At 47.9% G+C, this 16440-nt stretch overlaps 1 protein-coding gene across 2 annotated transcripts in view; it reads left to right on the forward strand.

Moving 5' to 3' along the window:
• ZNF292 (zinc finger protein 292) overlaps positions 1-16440 on the forward strand; it is a 635852-nt gene that overhangs the window by 163460 nt on the left and 455952 nt on the right. For both annotated transcript variants that reach the window (XM_086926593.1, XM_086926594.1), the window contains one exon: positions 11440-11594. In XM_086926593.1, the coding sequence (XP_086782719.1) occupies positions 11440-11594 (155 nt within the window). The remainder of the gene's footprint in view (positions 1-11439; positions 11595-16440) is intronic.

A 16440-nucleotide genomic window follows, 5' to 3' on the forward strand; every position in this document is an offset into this window, starting at 1 on the left:
AGGTAGGTAACTTACCCCCTGTAGTGGTTATAACTGGAGTTCCCGAGCTTAGTAACTCAGCAGTAGAATCTTTTGTGTCCCTGAAAAATAAAGTTGCTTACTGGTGAACACCCATAGACCTCTTCCCCCTCATATTTCAAGTGAAATATTAATGATCAGAAGGGTTCCATGGGTGGGTTATACTAACAAAAAAATCAAGGGCGATTGTATTCTGGCAAATTTTAGGAATCCTGGGATAGTCTCGCATATCTGCAACTGGCAGGGCAGAATGGCAGGTACCGTAATCCAGACACTCCCATTGTCATTCTTCTACCCACCTGCTAACATTCAACCTGAACCTGGGCTCGAAGAGGGTTAGACCAGGGTGGGACCCAGGGGACACAATAGAGGGTTCAGGAGTAATCCCTATGAGCCCTTTGTGCCTACCAACTACACCCACGTCAACAGGTATAGCTGCCTGGATCAGGTAGACTGACTGCCCCATGAAGCTGTTTCTGGGGGTCAAGGTGGGGGTACGGGCGCTTCGATTCAGTGTAGTGGTCAGGAGATCGGCAATGTGAGGTGCACACACCCAGGGATACCAGTGGCTGTTTCTCCTGGCCCTAATATTGATAGTCAAGTCATGGGGCAAGTACCCCGGTCTAATGTGGCTACGCTTTCTACCGATGTAGAATCCACCTTGCGAACCCAAGGCCCCCCCATCTGATTCTACACTATTAAAAATTCTTTCGTGGAATGTGGCAGGCCTGTGTAACAAAATGGCCTGTCCTGAGTGGGGCTCTTTCATAGATACGAATGATGTTTGTTCTTCCCTCGCCCAGGTTTCCTGAAATAGACAATCTCGATCTGAATTTGCCTCATACTCTGTCCCTGCAAGGTGGGGGGGGGGGGAAGGGTAGACCGTCGGGGGGATTAACAATTTGGGTGGGAGTCCATTTGGGCTGTAGCGTCAGGGTTATGGATACAGCAACAGAGGATGTGCAATGTGTGGTTCTAGAGTGGCAGAATGGCTCTAGACTCTCTTTGGTCAACATTTATTCTAGACCTGTGAGTATTACATCTGAGTCCAGAACCATTGAAGAGCTCTCGGCCTTCATAAATGAGATTCCCCATGGGGTTACGTTTGTGATAGGCGGAGACCTCAATTCTCATTTTGAGCCACTTGTGGGCCTGTTGGACTGTGCAAACCAGGAAGAGGAGGAGCACTGGAAAATTCCCCAAGTTGTGGGTCCCCCTGCAAGGTCATGGGCACCACTGGCCGTACAAATTATGACCCTGACATTGAATCATTCAATCAGGGCCTGTAACGGCCGTGTAAAATCGGATATCCCTTCAAGGTGCACTTTTAATAATCCTGGGCAGGAGTCACGCCTGGATTATATTTTTGTGGATAGCTGTGCTTGGCATAAGGTCCATGATTTTAGGGTGATACCTAGGGGAGAAAGTGATCATAATGCGCTGATCTTAGACTTTTTATCCCCCAGTATCGCCAAAGATGCCTGCATCGCAGAGTGCGGACCAGTAAATAGGGTCTTTTTATCAAGTAACAGGGATAAATTGGTCACCCATCCAGACCTTGTGGCAGAGCTATATGCTCGGGTAGTTCCGGTTTTAGAAGCCTCTGACGCGCTAAAGCTGCAGCACCCCCGCCAGAAGTATATATAAGGTTAGGTGATCTTAACAAAGAACTAGCCGATACCCTAGCTGAGATCTTAAACCCCCCAGGTTCTAGAGGGAGAAGTGTCGGTAATAAACCTACCTGGTACAATAAGGCCTGTAGATCTGCGAAAACTGAACTCCTCGAGGCCTTGAAACAAAATAATAACAGGGAACTGATGAAGCAAAGGAGGACAGTATATCGGCAGTTAATTTACCATGCCAAGGTTGAGTGGGGGAATGAGAATTGAGAAAACTTAACATCTGCATTGGCAGTAAGAGACGCTCGGAAGTTCTGGCAAATTGTGAGCACTGGGTCGGCCGACCCCGTTTCGGGAGGTAGCACTTAACATCGCTGCGAAGGTGTGGGAAGAACATTTTCATACCTGGTACCAGGGGGATAACCCTATAGAGGACCTGGCTCTAGGAGGTTTAGTTCATGTGTTTTTGGCTGATAAGACCAAGCTGGTTTTTACTGAGGGAGAAGTTAGGGCTACCATCTCCAAACTCCCTTCTGGTAAAGCCCCAGGGCTGGATAAAGTTCCTGGTGATCTTTTCAAACACGAACCCAGGGTCTGGGCCCCCTATCTAATGGTTATTTTTAATGCAATTTTGGGGGGAATGGCGGTCCCAAGTACTTGGCTGGGAGCAGAGATAGTCCCTATCTTCAAGAAGGGCTCACCACTGCTCCCAGCCAAATACAGGCCAATCCGCCTCATTGACGTGTCGCAAAAGCTTTTCACGAGGTTGATTCTAGACCGCCTCTTAGATTGGATGGAGGAATCCGACATCTTAAGCCCTTACCAAGCTGGGTTCAGAAAGAATGTATCCACCATGGACCAGATTTTTCGATTAACCATGCTTTTCTGGAAAAGTGTTAAGATCGAGGGCGGCTCACTATACACTGTTTTTGTGGATTTTCGTGCGGCCTTCGATCTAGTCCCTCGCCAGAAAATGATAATTCGACTCCACACTGAGAATTTCGCACAAGTCAGGTGTGGGAAAGATGGTACCTAGTCAGCTAGATTCCCCGTTGGCAGGGGGTTAAGACAGGTGCGTCTTGGCGCTGACCCTGTTTTGCCTCTATGTCAACTGGGTAATCGCCCACCTGATTGCGGTTCTCGATAGCGACGCTCCAAAGCTTGCTGGGTATGGGATCTCTGCGATCATGTTCGCAGACGATACCCTATTACTCTCCAAGACCCCTATGGGTATCCAACGTGTTCTGGACGGCTTTGTGTCTTTCTGTCAGGATCGGGGGTTAGAAATAAACACTCTGAAGACAAAATTCATGATTTTTAACCCTCCGAGAACAAGGCCGAGCCCCGCATTAGGTGGAGTCCGGCTTGAAAGAGTTCAGACGTTCGAGTATTTGGGTCTTACACTTAATGAAAATATGACCTGCGTACAACACCAAATAAAATCCCAACTAAAGCTTGCTCAAAAAACGGGAGCCATTCTGAAGCTCTTAAATAAATCCCCTGTTAAACCAATTGCCCACCTGGAAATTTATAAATTGCAGGCACGCGGGGCGGTTATCTATGGCGGTGAACTGTGGGGTCACAACTCTGCAGCCGTGATCACCATCACAGAGAACACATTTTTAAGACAGTTGGTATCATTGCCCCCTACCACACCACTCCTCCCGCTCAGGTTTGATTTGGGCCTTAGACCCATAAATGAGGAACTGGGCCCCAAACTCTTAACTTTCTGGAGGCGACTCTGGGTAACCCCAGAGCTTAAGAACTACAGGCAAGAGCTTGAAGAGGTCCTAAGTCTTCCGAATGCGCGAAAACTTCCTTAGTTGAAATTTGTAAGAAAGGAATTTGAGAGACTAGGCCTCTCGTCTATGTGGTCTGACCCGGAGTATGCTTGTAGAATCTTATCGCGCAAGTACCTGGTGAATTTGTACCATGAATCTAACCTTACTGCTTGCATATCGAATGTCCAAACTGGTACTCTAACCAGCACGTTTTTTATGATTAAAGATTTTTCCAAATTTGAGTCTGTATTCGACGATGTCAGTCTAGCTGTTTGTAGGAAGCTGTATCTCCAATGGAGACACGGCTCTTTAACAATCAGAGCCCTTATGAGCAAGTGGAGCTTACCTACTTCCAAAAATTGTCCTGCTTGTACCTTGGAGCTGGAAAATGAAATACATGTGGTGTTTTTCTGCCCTGTTTACCAGAAAGCTAGAAAGAAGTGGATCATTCCCATTTGTAAAAATTTGAAGATTAGGCATTGTATCCAAGCTCATAGAATACTTAAAACTGATCTTTCTTCTCTAATTGTTTTTGCTGTAACAAAATTTTTAGCAGCCATGTGGAACATTAGAAGGAAATTTGTGATTATTGCTGGAAATAGGTTCTAGCAGATACATTTGTATAGTTGCTAGGGAGCTGGACTTTTAACTCTAGCTAGGCAGGCATATTAGCTGATCTTGTATCTATTTATGTTTACTGCCATGCATTTAGTTGTGATGAAGTAGCTCCTAGGATATGCTATGATTGTCGTTTTTACTGTGTTTTAACGCAATGTATTAATTTTTAATTGTCTATTTTATTTATTTATTTTTTAAACCTTTATTATGGAATTAATCAGATACAGGTATGGGCCTACAACCCGCATGGCTGGCCGCTAGTACGGTTAAGTCAACACAGTAAAGCATCAAGCAAAAAACAATAGTCCGCCACCCACCGGCCCCGCATCAAAGCTAATAACAGTAGCACTAGGCATAACATACACATATCGGGATCAAAGAAGGTTTTGTTTTTTTTCTTTTTAGAAGACTTAAAGAAAAACAGGATCCGGTTCAGTAGAATTAATCAGTAAGAAAGTAAGGAATAGCAATATCACAGGATATTCACAATTAGGATCACTATGATTGAAATCTTCGGTGCCAGTGCATATGTAACACGATAATCAATAAGAAACAATACTCGAAGCACCGTTAAAACTTTCCTCCGGCACGCCTATGAACATCGTATTGTTGTCCTCCCCAGTTGGACAAACTAACAGGAAGTATGGAAATACCCTACCCGGATCCCAGAAAGAAAGGGAAAAAAAGGAAAGAGAAAAAGGGGCCATAGGAACAATAAAAGGACAAAACCAACAAAAGCCCATCCCCCCAACCCCCCACCCTGCACTCCTGTAGATGGCTACGGCCTACCCCCCCTAACAGTGTGCCTGTCGCCCTTTAAACCCACTAACAAAACTAACCTACAAGAAAGGAAAATAAATAGTCACTAGTGAAGTGGAGGGGGACCTCCAGGCCAGCCCCCGGCCCTACCCCGCCCCGCGCTAACCCTCGACACAGTAGCAATACGAAATCAAATATAATCAGTCCACAAAGGGAAATAAGCTACGTTGTTGCGCCCGCAAAGTTACATAGTCACAGGATGTTTCCGAGACTCTTTTCCGCCATCAGCCAGTCAGCAGTCCCAGTATAACGGCACCATCTCTAACCTTGGCCCACCCTATCGAGCTCACTCACGCACATCAGCCGGTCAGCCTCAGAGAAGATCGTGTCAGATGGCTCACACACCCCAAGCAGCAAAAACAGCCGGCCATTAAAAGGAGAGTCATTGCGGGGATCAGTCCGCCCCAATACGTGCCCAAAAAAACGTGACAGACCCGAGCATGGGGTCCTTAGCAAGTGAGAAAGAATCACTGTCCCAGTCCACTGTAGAAGCCGTGCCAGTTCATCTAGGAAAGGGGGGTGGTGATGAACAGAGTGTCTGAATTAAGCAGACCACTCTTACCCAGTCCAAAGATCAGGGCTTGATCCATCACCGTTATTTATCTCACTGCACCATCCCAGCTCAGAACCTGGCTATATGCAAATCAGTCTGTCCCTGGCCCAGTGCATCATGGGAACAGGGCAGACTAAACTACCAAGCCAATTCTTCACTAGAAAGGAGACAAGCTACCGGGGACCGGTTTCTGGCATTTCAGCCGTCTTCGGCCCGGCTTGCTTGAATCCTGATGGTGCAGTGAGAAAGGGACTCATGTCTGAGTATACCCTGCCACACCTATAGTGGCCAAAAACGATTCAGAAAAGGGGGGTGGTGATGAACAGAGTGTCTGAATTGAGCAGACCACTCTTACCCAGTCCAAAGATCAGGGCTTGATCCATCACCAGAAACCGGTCCCCGGAAGCTTGTTTCCTTCCCAGTATAAGAATTGGCTTGGTAGTTTGGTCTGCCCTGTTCCCATGATGCACTGGGCCAGGGACAGACTAATTTGCATGTAGCCAGGTTCTGAGCTGGGATGGTGCAGTGAGCTAAAAAACGGTGATGGATCAAGCCCTGATCTGTTGACTGGGTATGAGTGTTCTGTTTAATTCAGATACTCTGTCCATCACCACCCCCTTTTCTGAATCGTTTTGTCCACCATAAGCGTGGAAGGGTATACTCAGATGTGAGTCCCTTGCTCACTGCACCATCAGGATTCAAGCAAGCCGGGCCGAAGACGGCTGTAATGCCAGAAACCGGTCCCCGGAAGCTTGTTTCCTTCCCAGTATAAGAATTGGCTTGGCAGTTTGGTCTGCCCTGTTCCCATGATGCACTGGGCCAGGGACAGACTAATTTGCATGTAGCCAGGTTCTGAGCTGGGATGGTGCAGTGAGCTAAAAACGGTGATGGATCAAGCTCTGATCTGTTGACTGGGTATGAGTGTTCTGTTTAATTCAGATACTCTGTCCATTACCACCCCCTTTTCTGAATAGTTCATCTAGGGGCGCTGCGCGGTCTCCGACTCCTCCGGCGTTACAAAGCCACTGTCCCCCGCTCCGTGCGAACCTTCCGTTGGCCGGCCAGGAGTTGTAGCGGTCGTGTCACTCAGAGCTCCGCTTGTGAACAGGGTGTCAGAAGCACATTCCACTGATGCGGGATCGGGCAGGGTCTCAGTCACCCAAGGTACGACTGGCGTCTCCTTCTTGAGGGTGGCAATAATGGCGTCCAGCTTGTCCTCCAGATTCCGTGCAGCGCACTCCAGGGCACCTCGGAGGGTGCCAAGGGCCATTACCAGATCACCAAGCTCCATCTTGTCGCAATATGCCCCAACTCCAGTGTATCTCCCTGACCCCAGACCACGATCACCCTGGGGGACCTGAGGCAGAGTATTGCTGTCCAGAGCTGTATTCCGGTACGTATCCAGCCCTGTGCAGGAGCAGGAGCGAGTCACAATCAAAGGGGAGGAAAATTGCACGGCGCCACGTAGGAGATTATAGGGTCAGATGCAGCAGTCGGAACCACCAGTACCCCCAGGTGCGCCTCGCCTTTAACAAAGGAAACCCCCGCACAGCATCCGAAAGACTCCCGCAGTTGTCGGGAGAGGTAGACTCGAATACCGACCATCTCCCCAACAAGCAATCCAATTACGAAAGCTGCGGTAAAAAAGGCAATGATCGAAGCCGTCTTCAGTGGCATCAGTAACAAGGATGAGTTTTTGCAGATGGAGCAAGGCAAGTTATTCTCCCGCTCCAGGTGATCGATATGGCCTCACAGCTGACGGCCGCCATTTTGCGTCGGCGATCGGCTCAGCGCCTCACACAAAGCCCCGGCTCCGGCGCCATCTCAGGCCGCGATCAAAGACTGGGCATATCTCCGGCTGTATAGCAGGTAGAGACTCCGGAGGCACTCGGCCGGTGAGTACTACCATTCATCTTTCCGAATCAGCGGAGCAGGCCCAGTATCTCGGTCAGGATATCCTCGCGGGGCGGTGAGGTCTACAGAACCGGGCGCTTAAGCGGCCATCACGGTCGCCGGCCGGGCTCCTCCCCGTAATTGTCTATTTTAATGTAATTCTTTTATGACAACCTTGTCGAAATAAAGATGAAATGAAATGTAAACCTTAAACATTAACTAGAAAAATGTCAGATGCCAGTAGTCTGATCTGCATATGTAAAGTTACAGAAAAGAGCAATAGTCTTGATTAATGTCCTATGTTACACAGATTTAAAAGCACATAGGCCTTTAAGGGTGGGTCGTTTTTGCACTGTTAAATCCAGCAATCAGATATTTTGTTACATGAAGTGTGATAGATTCCTTTGTAAAGAATGATATTGGTTACCCCTTTGACAAACCCAGGGGGTATAAGATTTGCACTGTTTCCTGCTAGGATCTCTTCGGAAAAGCTTAGCTATCTGACAGGATCTTGTAATAAAAACATATAATTAGCTCACACACCCACTCATCCCTCCAAGCTGAGGGCAGTTCTCTTTTGCCAGTGGCCAGTTGGAGTGTAATTTTCAATCTACTGCCATCCTTGACAGTAATGCATGGGGTAATGGTTCAGTTCAGTTCACTTCAGTAATTGGCTCTTTTGCTCTGACAGCATTTTCTGTTCACAGGTAGACATTTACCTCGTTGGCAGGTACTTTGGTTTTCATTTTTCTTCTTATAGTTCTCTTTCATTTCTTTGCTTCTCCTTTTTAGGTCTCACCTGAGCCAATGCGCTTGCGCATTGCTCCGGCGAGATTATAGTAAGGGGAAAAGAACAGTGTACCAAAACGGCGGATTAGACAAAGTTCATGTAATCTATGCGCTTGCACAACGCCAGCCACGTCACACACCATCATTTGTCTGTGCCTCGCATCAGACTTCAAAGGCTGCCTCTCCCCCCTCCAATCAGACTTCAAAGGCTGCCGCTCCCCCGCCCCCGCATTAGACTTCAAAGGTATGCGCTCCCGCTCCCCTGCCACAGCGATGCCGAGAGCTTGTCTCCCGTGTGCCTGCATCTTCCTTCCTTGGCCCTGGGTGTTTTCCGTGTTCTCCCATTCAGTGCCTTCTCGACCCCGTACTTGATTGCTGTCCAAGCCCCAGCCCTCGCTGCCTCTATCATTAGACCCTCTCCCTGTGTTTTCCTGTTCCCCTTGCTTTTTCCCGGCTCCATCATTCTGTGCTTTGATAAACTGAGCGCTCTTTGTAGCACTCAACCCTGCGTGTTCTTAGCTTCAGTCTCTGTGCTGCTGCACCACATCACTCAGGGGCACCACCACATCACTCAGGGGCACCACCACATCACTCAGGGGCACCACCACATCACTCAGGGGCAACACTCACGGGCACCGCCGCATGACTCGGGGGCCACCGCCGCATGACTCGGGGGCCACCGCCGCATGACTCGGGGGCCACCGCCGCATGACTCGGGGGCCACCGCCGCATGACTCGGGGGCCACCGCCGCATGACTCGGGGGCCACCACCGCATGACTCGGGGGGGGGCCAACGTCGCATGACTCAGCCCAACCACATCATCACTCAGCACCACAACAGCACTGACTTTGCTTGCTACCAATAAGCATTGCCATAGCCAATAGGACTCGCATTAGGAAAGTGCAAGCTATTGGCTTTGTGAATAACAATGCTATTAATTTATATATTTTCAAAGCCAACACTTATTGGAAAAAAATGTAATTTACAATACCAATAGCTCACGCTTTCCTAATGCGAGACCTATTGCATTGCAAATGCTTGTTTAATGTAATTTTTTACTGAAGAAAATCCTACAGATCCCTGGGCACGGCTGACTGGCTGCTTGCTTTCCCCTCACTTCATTTGCTCAGACATTGCAAGTCACCGTCTGCTAAACCAGGTGATGATTGTGGAATGCTGTTGTCCTTAGGATGTTATTGTTTTACCATTCAAAGATAATAAACACGTGCTGGAACTCATAAACAACGATACTGTGAAACACCCCTGCAAGATGTACACCCACTGCTATGTTTGTTTTCGTTATTACAAGCACACGACTGCCATGTTTCGATGGCAGCATATTTACTTTTTTCTACTAGTATGTTTTTTAATTCCTCATGCATATGTTTGTGTGTTTCAGTGTGGTAATATCAGAGGGTGATTGCAGGAACGAGTCCGATGATATGAGTGCAAAGTTGAGTGACACTGCTTACATGTTGAGTGCCTAATCCCACTGATGACGTAAAAAGGTACTTTTAATTCATAAACCAGACCTTTTGACAGTGCCAATACGTGATTTACTTGCCTTATGTACCTATTCTCTGCTTTTTCATTCTTTATCCATTTAATTAGTTTTCCTCCATAAAATTTGAAAATTAGTGATTTTACTTTGTATTATTTTTCTTCAGTGGTGGATAAGAAACTCTGAAACAAGAAACAGCCTGGCTTGTTTTTTATTTTTTTAAAAGTACCTTCCGTATTTACCTCTATCGCCAGCTGGTTTTGACTTCTTTACTTTTGTCTGTTGAGATCTTGCTCTTCTGTTCTTTAGAATGAATACCTCTAGTTTTTTGTCGACCATTTACAGCATATGCTTTTAAATTTGTTGGCATGTCACACGGGCGACAGAAATTTTTCAAAATGTTACATAAATGAGGCACACCATTATGCTGGTAGGTGAATTTCAAAAGAGTAGAATTTAATGTAATCTTTAGTTGTGTGGGGGAAGATGTGATGTACTATTTCACGATTAACAAAACAACATTAAAACACATTCGAGAATAAAAACCACCCAACTGAAAACGCATGTCCTTTTATTTTTCAAACTTGAAGCCATTTGTTCAAGAATAGAATTGTTTGAGAAATACTAAAAGTATGTTCTCTATACATTAATTTGACTGACACAATATTTTTTTCTTGCCCCTATTTCTCCTCTTGTAAAAACCCTTTTGCGTGCACTTGTTAGAAATTAAGCTAATTACTTCAAGAAAATAAGGGTTTCTCCTTCTAGGGATCCTCCCCAGGTTCATAACCTTACAATAATTTCTGACCACCGACCTGGGCCACACCCAGTTAAGTTTTTGTAGGGTGGAGAAGTTTGAGAGGGTCAAAGGATGTTGAATACTGCATTTTCTTAAAACTCTACTTGGCGCTTCAGTGGATTGCTCCTTACTGCACCATTCTCTGATACTGTGACCAGATTATTAGTGCCATTAGTAGGGATGTTTGATAATCATTCTTGAGAGCTCTTGAATTCAAATGGTGAGGCATTATAGGGTTCAACATTGAGATATATGTCTGTATCTGTCATGGACCATAGTCTGCAATGCACTCAGTGCCTATTATGGGGCATAGAAGCATGTCATGCCCTGTATGTCTCTTAGCACAGGGTTATGGCCAGTGGCTACAAAATCCTGTATAATTGGTCATGTGTTATAGGGAATGCTTTGCCCAGTGGTTCACCACATCGCTGCAGCGGCTATTCCGCCGCAGCGCTAAGTGGTGACAGAACCGCTCCGTCACCAGCCGTGGTTGGGCTGTGCTTGTGACGGAGCGGTTCCGTCATTGCCCCGCCTGCTCAATAGAACGCGCCGCGCAGGCGCGAAATCAGCGCCGCGCAGGAGCGGTGGCAGGGCCATGACGGAACCGCTCCATCATCAGCACAGCCCAACCGCAGCTGATGACGGAGCGGTTCCATCATCCGCATCGAACGGGTTAAGAGGTTGACATAACATGGTGCATAGAGGCATTGGGCTATAAATGAACTTTTAAATCTATTTAAACCTAAATATAGTTGTGCACCATTACTTGTCATGAAATAAGCATTTCAACAAATATACTTAAATGACTAAATTCGTAAGTGCCTTACATTTTCTTTTTCTGCAATTTTGAATGGACTAGCATCTTGCTTTGCCCAGATATCACCATGCGAAGGCAGAACTCAGTTCAAGAGCTCCATTTTCTTTAAATATTTTGTCAATTATAAATGTTGGCAAGTGAAGCTGCTTGAAAGTCAGCACTCCTATTATATAATTGAGTAGTGCTCTCAAAATTCTCGTTTATTCATCAATATATTCTTAATGTAAACAGACACTCCTGGAGTTTGCAGAGAAGTGGAAGACATCCGAAGATCATTTGCCTCTGCTGCAAGTTTACACTGATGCTATTGAAAGTTACTCAGAGGCACGGCCGTACCTTACCTCAGAGTGTGAAAATGTACCAGTTGTACTTCAACGGTTGGCACTGTAAGTATTTTATTGCCTTAAAATCTGCTGGTTAGAATTGTCTTCATATTGTTAGTAACCAAAACATAGGTTACATCAGCTGGGTAAATCAGTTTGGGTATGCCATTTGCAATAGAATTTTTTTTTAACAGTATGAGCAGCATATTTTATTTTGGGTGTAGGTTGGTACCCCCTGTTATGGTATATGACTGATGTAGCTCATGGCATCTACTAAGCAAAATTTGAAGGCATTCATAACAGAAATTGTGCAGGATGTCTATATGCCCATACTCTTAAAGTACCAGGTTTATTAATACTTCACAATTCTGGGTGTTCAGTTTAAAATGCAAATCAAAATATTGTTTGAGACTAGATTATAAATGTTCGGAATAGAGGCCAAATATGGACTGTGATGTAAGGAATTTGTGAAACAGTGACGCTGAGAAGAGAGTGCACAACAGATTTTCAGAATTCTACGAAGGGTGTTTGTTAGATAGAACTCAAAATAAGTGATCACACACCATTTAAAGTTTTCTGATAGTTGGCCTTTTTGTGTAAAACAGTGAACATTTCTCATTGGTCATTGTACAACACTAAATAATTCCCAGATGGTTTTCTTACTAAGAACATTTTTTTTCTTCATCATTGGATCATCCTATAATATTGCAAACCGTATAATATCTACACCTCTGTAAATGATCCATAAACCTTTGAAGTCAACCCCACATTTGCACACTAGTTAAACATCTGGAAAGTAGATAGAAAGGGAAGGAAAGAAGACACACTAAGCATTATTCAGGACTGAGCACATAAAACATGGGTACCTCACACTCCCAACTGATGAAGGATAGCTTATCGGACATGGAATAGAAAAGTTCCCAGGCAATCCTCAAACATGGTTTAGGATGGCCCTTAATGCGGCTCCTCACTGAGACCATCTTTTCCACTTTAAATTTTTTTTTAACACTTTATTTTGCATTTAGATATAAGTACAGCAGTTCACAGGGACAGATTCAATCTTTCGGTAAGTACATGCATGTAAAATATACATCATCCATGGTACAGTCAATAGTGCTTTGCATTCATATCTTACCCCAAAGTGTGTTTCTCGGATCCCCAAATCGCTAATGCCCTCGCTATATCAATCATAGGTTCACATAAGTGGTGTTTACATTCAAGGCATGGGCAAATATCAGCTGTAGCAACAAGGTGGGAACTGTGTAACGTATCCCAGCAGGGCAATCTCAGGCAAGGGTTCATTGGCACCTTGATCATGTCACTCACCATCTTATGTATGGCTACCCAGTATGAGTGTATGTTCGAAAAGGTCCAAGCGAGATGAGCGAAGTCGGCATTTGGAGGGCAGCATCTGGTGCAATGGTGCGATCTGGCCGGGTCTATCCTTTTGCAGGGGTAATGTACATCCTAGAGGGAAACTAAAAAGTGAATTAATTTGCGTCGACTGTTAAGGGAAATCTTTTTCGTGACTGCTCAGCAGGCATCCCATTGTTCGTCCGTGATCGGACTTCCCAAGTCCGCCTCCCATGCTTTGCGTATTTTGTCATCGTTAAACCGCACAGTACCAGCGCATGCCTTATAGAGCTGGGACACTATGTGTATCTCCCTCTCGCTGTTATGTTACCAGTTCTTGTATAGCGCACAGCTGCCCCAGGGGCTGCCACTCACTTTCGTAAGCGGGAGGAAGGAAGGGGGCTCCAGAGGGTAGTCCGGGAAGATAGCTCTCGGGGCAGAAGGAATTAATGTGTCAGGAAAGGAGGATTCATCATCCGGGTCAAATATATGCCTGTTTGGGAAAAGATCGCCCATCTTAGTAATGTTACATTTATGGCACGTCTTCTGTATTAACTTTTAGCTGGTTATGGGTATCCATTTAGGGTTTGGGAGCGTGAGATCAGAGGAGTAGAGCAGTGGAGTGTGCGTAACACAACGCAATTGTTCCCATGCCCAACTAGTGGTTGATGCAGGTTGGATATCATTTGGGTCTTTGGGGAAACCCTTCGCCAATATCGCTGCTAAAGTGTCTGGGATGACTAAGTCCTGTGACTGTGCAGCTAAATGATATAGTCTTAAATCGGGGACTCCAAATCTACCTCTATTGCATCACAGGGGAGTGCCATACACCAGTTTACCCTGGGGTTCCTACCTCCCCAAACTAGCCTTATTAAATGGGAACGAAGAGTTAAAAAGAATTTCTTTGAGTGGGATCGGGATGTTTTGAAATAAATACAAAAATTTAGGAAGCACGGGGGGCGTGGCCAGCAGCCTGGCCGGGCATGGCCAGCAGCATGGCCGGCTAGACGTGCCTTGCCGGCTAGACGTGCCTTGCCGAAGCTCCGGCCGAGCTGCGGCGAAATCCGACTTATTACTTGTCCCACGGTCCACAAACGGCACCAAACGGAAGGCAAAGCACTTTGGCAGCTGGGGGAAGCGCCGCAGTGGTGATATCGAGCCGAGTTCGCCAGGAAAACGTGATCTAAAACGGACCCGGTGACTCCTTCGGCGGCCAAGATGGTGACCGCGGCACCCGACGGAACCCGGCGATTCTAGGAATCCGCTCGTAGCCTTGCAGGGTCGGACCCAGCCAACGGAGACGCCGCGACCCACCTACAGGCCAGGAGGTACCATGCAGACGCGGCTGGAGTGGCGGAGGTGAGGCTGAGGAATCGCCGACGACCGGCCGCCTTTACCAAGATGGCGGCCGGCTGTGCCGGTGGCTGGCGGTGACAAGCGGTGACCCCCTACCGCCCTCCCCGCATTAAAGTGGTGCCGGGGGTCGACTGGAGGGAAGAACGGAGGAGTAGCGGCGCGGCTGAGTGAAGATGCAGTGAGTGGCCGAGCCCGCGAAACACGGGAAGCCGGGGTACGCTTGATAAAAGCACTGGGCTTCACCAACATGGCGGCGGAGGTCCGGGGACGCCCGGGGAGGCAGACATCAGCGGAGTTGGCCTGGCTGTGAGGCACGACGTGCTTGGAGCACCGAGGACCGGGCACGCAGTGGTGCAGACACCATTTACACACCTGGGGCAGAGACTGCCAGAACATTCGGTGTGTGCACTGGCAAGACATCACTCCACCTGCAGTGCATTGCACCGGCCCCCTCTACCCGCTGTAGTAACTGGAGAGACTTCGGGCCGGGTCAGGAGGATAACTAGGAGCCCTTCGGCGGAGCACAGCGGACAGCAGTACCCAGAGTCACTACAACCTACTGTCGAACGCGACTGAACACCTCAGCACCACAGGGGAAGGTGACCTGCAGCGGGAGCCCCCTACCCAAGGGACGAGCAGCCATGGGGAAAATCTACGAAACAGGGACCCATGGATAACTTTGCGGCGCCACGCCACGTGGCGGACCAGCAATCCATGCCGCCTGGAACGCGGACTGATAGGGCCATGTTGATGGAGGCCATCCAGGACGGACATACAGGCATCTCGGACAGCCCTGGAGGTGAAAATTGGTGAGGTAGGATCCGAGGTGACGCTGCTGCAGAAAGATTTTCGGAACCTAACAGAAAGGGTGGCGGCGACGGAAACTAGAATAACCGACAATGAGGAATCGATCTCAACACTGAAGAAAGACATGGCGGAGCTGCAGGCCTCACACCGTCAGCTGCTGTGGAAGGTGGACGACGCGGAAAATAGATCAAGAAGCAACAACCTTCGCTTTATGGGCTTTAGGGAAGGGATCGAGGGGAAGAACATGTCCGCCTTCCTCCTCGCCTGGTTGAAAACTACCTTCCCAGCTGCGCAGTTCTCCTCGTGCTTCATCATCGAGAGGGCCCACAAGGCCCTTCTGGCCAAACCACCGGAGGGGGCAAGACCGAGACCAGTTATAGCGCGCTTCTTGAACTTTGCAGACAGAGACTTGATCTTACGAGAAACCAGGAAAATGGGGGAGATCCGCTTTGAGTATGCCACCATTATGATTTTCCCGGACTACAGCCAGGAAGTCTCAAAGCAGCGCCACTCGTTCGACGCCGTGAAGGCAAAACTGAGGTCCTTGAACATGAAATACATGCTCCTCTTCCCCGCCAAACTCCTGGTGCTCTACAAGGACAAATCCATCTTCTTCGCGCACCCAGAGGACGCGTGGCAATGGCTTGAAGAACGCCCTATCCTAAATAGTAGAGAGGCGGCGGGTCGAGAAGTGCTGGACAGATCAATACGGGAAAGGCCGCTCTGGGAGTTGCCGAAACCACAGCGGCGGAAAACACAGAGAACAAAGCAAAAGACCCCGGTGACACCGTACCGAACCCGAGGGACGGATGACAGGAGAGGAGGCAGATCGGCATCCCCGGGCAATAACTCTGTGGCAGGCTCTAGGTTCAGTTGCCTGCGGAATGGAATTCGTTCGGAAGGAGAAGGAGAGGACTCAGAGGGCCGCGCGTCCGGAGGAGAGGAGGAAGATACAGTGGGCGACTCGATACACCCGCTGTTCAAAGAAATCCAGCATTTGGAACAGGACTCCTCAGGGCAGGGGCCGACCATGGATGCGCAGGACTCACACTCATGAACAAATGGTGCACGGGGATCGGGGAGATTGCAGCTCGGCTACAAGGAGCATGCAAGTTGACACACCCCCTGCTGTTACTTGAGTTTTTAGTGCTGGTTGTTGGTTAGTGTTGGGAGGGATGTGTGAGAGGGCGACAGGCCTTCTCCCGTGGATAGTTTGGTCCCAGGTTGGGATGCTACTGGAATTGGAGGGAGGTGGGGAGGGGGGGTGGGGGGGGGAATTGGTTTCTACATTCCCTCAAGTTGGGGTTCAAGAGGGTTGCGGGGGGAAGGGGGGGGGGGTCCGTTGAGAAACAGCAGCGACACGCCATGCCACACCTAGAGCCATCCCTACTCC

Source organism: Lissotriton vulgaris, chromosome 6 (genome assembly GCF_964263255.1).
Source record: "Lissotriton vulgaris chromosome 6, aLisVul1.2, whole genome shotgun sequence".
Classification (NCBI taxonomy): Eukaryota; Metazoa; Chordata; class Amphibia; order Caudata; family Salamandridae; genus Lissotriton; species Lissotriton vulgaris.